At 41.1% G+C, this 7,500-nt stretch overlaps 1 protein-coding gene across 2 annotated transcripts in view; it reads left to right on the top strand.

Annotated features, from left to right (window-relative positions):
* Positions 1–7,457, top strand: part of LOC137976078 (protein kintoun-like) — a 17,450-nt gene extending 9,993 nt beyond the window's left edge. For both annotated transcript variants that reach the window (XM_068823343.1, XM_068823344.1), the window contains exons 12-17: positions 1–63; positions 2,468–2,708; positions 3,275–3,405; positions 4,188–4,406; positions 5,403–5,471; positions 6,524–7,457. The exon at positions 1–63 is cut by the window's left edge and continues 60 nt beyond it. In XM_068823343.1, the coding sequence (XP_068679444.1) occupies positions 1–63; positions 2,468–2,708; positions 3,275–3,405; positions 4,188–4,406; positions 5,403–5,471; positions 6,524–7,324 (1,524 nt within the window). In that variant the 3' untranslated portion in view covers positions 7,325–7,457. The remainder of the gene's footprint in view (positions 64–2,467; positions 2,709–3,274; positions 3,406–4,187; positions 4,407–5,402; positions 5,472–6,523) is intronic.
* Positions 7,458–7,500: the final 43 nt, after the last annotated feature.

Raw genomic sequence — 7,500 nt, 5'->3', positions numbered from 1 at the left:
AGAAGATTAATCGTAACGTTGCCTGTTTTACCTTCACCCATGCCTTGCTTCCTGGAGCAAACGGTAGGTGTTTGTTTTTAGCATCTGGCTAGTAATATTAACATTTAAGAGAGTGCCAAGGGAAATTTGAAGAGAAACTTAAGAGTAGAAATCCAGTGAGTTGCAGAGTTTGACTGTCCTGAAATAGGAAGTTCTTTGTTCTGTGGCGGTTTGTACAAACGAATATTTAGCATCTGGGAGTTCCTCGTTGTACGCTTGGTGATGGTAGCTCTTTGAATATATTTAGAAAATAAAGAGGCTGGGCCCGGTTGTTCGAAAGCCGATTAACTTAATCCAGGATTAGCGTAAACTTTTGTTTCATGTTTTCAACGTTTTGGTGAAGGTGTCCTGTGCTTATTTTTATTTTTCAAGATTGACTTCTTCTAATGTAACGTTTTACCGAATATCAGCCTTGAACGGCATTTGGGAGTAGAGAATAAAATTCATTTGTTAAATTTTAACCTGAGATTAGCGTTAATCGGCTTTTGAACAACTGGCTCCTGGTTCGCAACCTGGCATGCATTTAAAGGTCATTATTGTGTGGCGATAATACAACTGCTGTCTTACAGGTAGCCACTTTAAATCTTTAAGGATAAGGGAAATGTGGTCGTATTTCCTTGAATTGCTGACGATACGGGCCACGAAGTTTTGTACAGCTTGGATCCTACTTAAGTTGTACCCGGAGGTGTTGCTCCAAACATTACAGCAATGATATAGCTTGCTAAAGACTAAGGCATTAACTATAATAGTTAAGGTGGTTGAGTCAAAAGCATGTCTAACTCGATTAAAGTTAGGCGCGCCATGCAACTGGACACTGTTGAAGCTATATGATCATTATATGTCAACATAGTTAATAGAGATGTCAAGCAGGGATGCAGAATGACTCCCAGATCCTTAGCAACGGCGGCCGGTGTAATTTATTTTCCTGACAAAGTTAGATGAAAATCCTCTACTTTGCTGACCATCGCTCTGTTGCCAAAAATAATTAAAATAGATTTACTAGGATTTATAGGCGGTTTTCAATTGAGTGTCGAAAGTAATTGGTGAATTGCTTTGGTTTTGCATTTATTTCACTCAGTGATTGGTTGAAAGTTCTCGCGCCATTTTTTTGCAGCCAATCAGAAGTGAAACCAAAACCAATCTTTGCTTGCGTGTGCACATTTTCCCGCGCTTTGTGTCGGCTACGTGTGATTACTTCGAGTTTTGATTGGTTTACTGGATTGTCTCCATCCTTTTTGATTGGCCAAAGTAATTACTTTGGTTTTGGTTTTACGACACTCAATTGAAACTCGCTCTAAGAAGTTGATTTCTAAAGGTCCAGTTATCAGTCGCGTTTACCCGGTCCTGTAGGTTGAAATTTCAGGGGCGTAGCCAGGATTTTTCAAAGGGGGGAAGGTCACACTGTGTCAAACAGAGGGTACCCACCAGATTGTGGCCTGTTCGCCACCTGTAAGATCATTAGTGTAGATACTAAAGAGCAGCGGTCCCAAAATGTTTCCTTGTGGCACTCCAGGCCACAAGTCATAGGAAGTTGAGCTGAAATAGCATTTTGAATTTTAACAACTTGGTAGCGCGACAGGAGATAGCTGCGAAACCATTTGATAGCGATAGGTGACAATCCAATATCCTGAAGCTTGGGACAGAAGCCAAACTCTTAACTTGTGATAAAATTATTTTAAAGTACGATGATGATGGTGATGATGATGTTGTCACTTCAGTCACTGATAACACACCCATGATGTCCAAGGCCATCACTGTCAGGGTTATCTTGAGATACAATCAACTGCAAGCTAGCGTTTTAAGGGTGAAAGCTGAAGTGTTGGGTGAAAAGTCTTGAGCTGATTAGAGGACCATCAAACTCAGCCGCGTAATTGGGTGACTTGGGCTCAGAAATTTGAATCTCCGCGTCATGTTGGTGCAGTTGACAAAAAGAACGGTTACAATCCCTTTATAAAAGTCTCAATAAGTTGAATAGCCGAGTTCGTATGCTCTACTCGTAGGGGAAACTGTAAATCAATTGAAAAGGGTGGTAAAGAAGGGCTCGAGAGCGCGTATCACAATTCACAATTTCACAATTCACGAAATAACAAAGACAACGGGAAAGTCGCTGGTCACAGAGACTTAAAACAGTTATTCTCGTTTCACGGAAAACCATTGCAAAATCACGCTTCACGAATACCATGGACTTCACTAGGTATTTCAGGGGTAAAAGCGTAGCCGATCACAAGTCACGAAAATACTGTATACCTCCCTCATTGAAATCAAATTAAAGCAAAACAAAGCAAATGCATATGTTGGTTATGAGAATACCCGGAGAAAAACCTCCTTGGAGTTGAGTAAAAGATCAACAAGCCCAAGCCATTGATCTTGGGCTACAATTAATTGGCTTCAAGCAGTGGCGGTAAACCGTATGCCATTCACTTCACAGGGCGAGATAGTTGACGGAGGAGAAGCGACTGATGCAGCAACAGGAGTAGAAAATTCACAGAATATCATTGAGATTTCATCGACATCAAGCAAAGGAGACTTTTCGGGAACCCCAGTGGAAAATATCGAGATGTCATCAGCAGAAACTGACATCGCTAGCAAACACGACAATCAACAACAACTGGAAAGTGAGGTGGCAGACGACTTAGATATTCGGTTTAAGATTCCTAACAGCTCTATGGGTACGTCCAATTCATTTATTGTTTAGACAGTCAAATAGCTAGAACTTAGTCACATAATCAGTGACTTAACGAGCAAGAGAAAGTGTTGTTGTAACCGACAAATCTGAAATTCGGTGCTTAACCCTGAATATTAGAATTTATTTTAGACAATTTTGGTGAAGTTGAACACGAAGGAATTTTCTAGTAAATGAGAATGAGATAAATATGCTTGAAACACACAAACTTGCAATTTGTGTTTTTGCGAATAGGGAGATTTAACTCTTGAGTTTGACTGACGGCAACCATATTCCATGTACAGACAGGACTTGAAGTTGCCAAGCTGGGAAGTAAAAGTTCGAAATCTCACTTGAGAGATACCGTGACCACGTGACTGGAAATCGAAAGTTGCAAAAGAGGGTTTTAATCCTTCATTTTGAGGCACGGGAACTGTAACTGGGAAAAAGAGGGGTAGAGTTGTATCAGTGCAACCTAAGAAGTGTATCAAGTCACTTCCACCATATCCCGAAGGTAGAACCTTGCCTCATGAATAATTCTTTCACTTACCTTATCATGATTGCCCTTTGCAGATTTCTCGTCGCCTTGTTTCTTCACCTGTCCCCCCTACAGTTATCACCAAGACAATGATGTAATCACATTTGTCATCGATGTGCCAAATATCGCCCTTGAGTCGATCTCACTCGGCTTCAACAAAAACAAGGTCAGTTTGCCCGAATACGTTAAATCATGGACCAATCAACTTTTGCATTGAGTAACCGGTGCCTACGCTTTAAAACTAGTTTTCCATCCCGTTCCCCCCATTGGACAATCACGTATACTTGTGAAATAAATGAGTTGGCAAAATGTTAGCACTCATCAACTTAGCTCAAAAGGACTTTGGACATCTGATAATAGACATAATCGGCTAACTCAATGTTGTACCCAATTCAAATCTCCCGGGATTAAGATTCTTTGTGTGTTGTATTTGCATGATAATGTAGCATTCATATGTAAATGATATGGAAATACCTGGAACAAAACGTTTTATTCCCAAAGGGTTTGAATTGGGTACAACATTGAGTTAGCCGATTAGGTCTATCACACGGTTTCCCGTCTATAAAGAGAATCCAATGAATAGGAATGAAAACTGACAGAATAGAGCTCCAGATCAACAAGGAAAGTATTTTCAAGCCTGTGGCTGATCTACAGTTTTAAGGTCGAAGCATTGTTTTCAAAATGGTTCAGTTTTGGTGACTGTTCACGTGGTACCCCTTTCTGGATAATTAGGGTTAAGCTAGAAGGGTCAGGGTTAGGCTGGCATCCGTCGATCTTGCTGCATATCGGTGGAAAGTATACAAGGAGAGGTAAAAGAGTGCAAATTCTGTGTTACCGCATTAAAAGGTAACCATCTCCAGTAACATCTTTTCCTGCCCTCCTTTCCTCTCCCCATCGCAAGGATTTCATATTTTCCGCCCTAACTTTTTCCTTCCGTTCTTTTGTCAGGCTTACATCAGTTTTCCATCCGGGACTCCCAAGCCCGGAGAACTGCCTTCCCCAGATTTCACCCTGTACCTTCAGTTCCCGGATGAGCATGACCTTGACACAGAGCTCTGTAATATTGACGTCAGCAAGGAAAATCTCGTTTTGACGCTACGGAAACTGGACGCCTGTAAAGGTGTGTGGGACAGTTTTCAGGCCGGTTCTGGAGAAGAAAATTTGGAGGTAACAGCAGTTCGTTTTTCTTGTTTGAGCTCAATTGTTCTATACAAAGTTTAAAATAAAACAAGCGACAAAAAGACCACTGGTACGAGGAAACTGATTAAAAAGTGAAATTTTCACCATCTCCCTTAAAATTTTGTTGGCTGAACTGTAGAATATTCGGCCACTCTAAAAAACTCGCGGCTTAGATATTCGGTGTAAGCGGCTGATCTGTTATGGCTACGTGGCAAAGCCACAAAGATGCGGAGCGACGTAGCCGTGTAGCCACAGTTTACGCTGTAATAGCGTACTCGCTCACTCACTATCCCCCCCCCCCCCCCCCCTTAGACACTTAGTAGCAACGTACCCCGGAACTAGGAAGCGTTATTTCGAGTTGCCGGGTATTCTGTAGCCTTCCACGCAGACACTCTTAGGCTCCACCACTCCTCTTGGGGGAGAAACACGTGACGAAGCCCTGAGAGTGTCTGCGTGGGAAGCTAGGTATTCTGCAATAGACCTTTTTGCAGATACGGCGGCCATTTTGATTTCTATTGTTTCGAAAGACATTATGGGATGCTCAGGGGGCAAATACATATGGGCATCCCATAATAGCTATTCGAAACAATAGAAATCAAAGTGGCCGCCGCATCGGTAAAAAGGTCTATTACTTTAATCTTTTAGTTAAATGGCAAATTGCATAGTTGTGATAAAAGCAGATATTTGAATTGGCCAGCACTTCAGTATGCTTACAGCATACACACCGGAAGCGAGTGCCAGTTTTGACAGTTCCCGCAGAAAAGAAAGTTCAGCGACTGGGCAAATCTATTCGGCTCCAGATCTTCATTAGTCCATTTGGATGTTGTAAGTCATTTGCGTAGGGAAGAAATGCTGACATAGGTAGATGGAGTCGTTTAAGCTAGTAATTTTGATTGGAGCCACTCGAAAAATCCTCGAATTGTAGACGGATGAGAAAAGAGATGAAAGGCAAAGCAACTTTTTATACTTGCTTTGAATTTACAGACAAAGTTCTTTATAACCGAGGACACTGTTGGTCTGATGATGAAAGAAATTGCCGAACAGGATCCCTGGGTGAGTTTTGTAACGCGGATAAATTGGGCCACAATTGTCACATAGCGCTCTTCCTGTGCCCCTTTCTTGTTAATAACACATTCTGATTCCATAGATGTCATCCGCCGGGATAATCGTATCTTTCCCTTAATTCCTAGCAGAATTCTTAACTCCTCTTCAGTCAACTGCACGCGATCGAATTGTTAAAAATCCACCATTCTACCAACTATTACTGATCGTTTCGCGAAATTTTTAAGTATTACGTATTCTTCGGTCTAAGCGTTGCGATTACTGTTTTGGTTAACTACCAACTTCTCCTTGTAATAGTCCAGCTCTTGTTGCAATAGGTTACAATAAACAATTCTATCCATTACTTATGGAAGTCGTAGACACTCGGTGCTAGTCCCATGTGCGTTCGCTCTCGCTTTTCTGCTCAATTTGGTATTTGCTTCCTTTTTGGTTGTTTCTTTATCCAAAGGAGCAAGTTGTAGCTTTAGCTTCTGCTCCTTATTTATGTTTTTTAGTTCTCGAAAAGTTTTTATCGGTCTCATCGATGTCTACTCGTTAATAATTTTTTCAACTTAATAATCAGATCTAATTAATGGATTTAAAGGAAAAAACGACGCAGTACAGAAAATGCCTTTTATCATCTTTAAAGCGAAAGTCGACTCGGTATTAAATTCGTGCAGCCTCTACAGTTAATTCATCATCAGGCATTATGAAATAAAAAGATCATTACTCATTGGCGGCCTGGAAAAAGATTTCATTTTCTAACGTTAAAAATGTTTAACCATCGTAATCAAAATTGATTTCCTTGCACCAGTGTGCATTATATTTTATACTTAAACGACCTTTGCCGTGAATATCTGCCTGTAGTCATTTCTTTAATTGAGCACGTATATGAATACTGACTTCAGTTGATTCAGCTGGTACTCAACTATAGCACCTGTCTTGGGTGCAGACAATAGGCGACTTGCAATTTTAACTCAAGTTCGTGAGATCTTTGCTTTATTTCAAAGATCTGAATGTATTCAATGCTATTTTCTTTCTTTTTCTTTGTGTGGTGAATCAAGGCATCGACAAACGCGGAAGCGAGCGTAAAAGTTGTTTCTGTCACGGATGACTGCCTCAGCCTTGAAGTTGAGACCACTTGTAGCGAACATCTTAACAACGTGGAATCAAACACGGAACACGTGGGAGTTAACTTCACTTCATGCGAGGAATCAGCCACAGATCTTATGGATGAATCACAGAAAAATAAACCCGATTCTAGCAACCTGGACGAGTCAAACGAAGCAAAGTGCGAAAATCAAAAGAAAGAATCCGTGAGCTTGGACCCTGAGGTGATGAACACCTCGGCAGAAAAGAGAGATGATTTTGTTCCAATTGATGTTATTAATAACGCAATGAGGACTCGAAAATCAATACTGAGGCGGACATCCAGTACATCGACCGATGATTCCCAGGGGGAAGAGTTGGAATTCAACGGGACACCGGAGTCTCCGAGCAAGAACGTCCGCTTCAATTTAAACCCGAACGTTCGTGTATTTAGCAACAAAAAGGGAAAAGGGAAAAGAAAACTAGAGGCAAAATTGAAAGCTGAGGCCCGGAAATATTCACAGGAAAGCGAAGGAAGCAGTTCTGAACAAACTAACGGGACCTCTCCTGTTGAGTCAGGAACGGAATTCAACGTTCTTAGGGAAAAATCCCTTGATTCTGTGGATGTAAAAAAGGAGAAAGTGCAAGGGATAAAAAATGAGGGGTCTGAGATTAATGGCACTGACGATCTAAGCGGTGAATCAGCCGTTTCTAGTGCTAGTGATCACAAATCGTTTGGGTTAACGAACAATTTGATATTTGAATTGGATGACTGACAGCTTTTCATTGAACACCGTATACGAAGAGCGAATTTCGTTACCGCCGGTCAAGCTGCCATAGTTAAAGGGGCTAGGTCACGCAAGTTTAGGCAATTTCAGCACTGATCGAATGGTCATAGAATTAACTAAAATATCAAAATAACTGTTCAAAACTATAGAACTCTAACAAAACA

This window comes from Montipora foliosa, chromosome 11 (assembly GCF_036669935.1).
Source record: "Montipora foliosa isolate CH-2021 chromosome 11, ASM3666993v2, whole genome shotgun sequence".
NCBI lineage: Eukaryota > Metazoa > Cnidaria > Anthozoa > Scleractinia > Acroporidae > Montipora > Montipora foliosa.
Note: the sequence above shows the minus strand (reverse complement) of the source record. Positions and strands in the feature narration are given on the sequence as shown.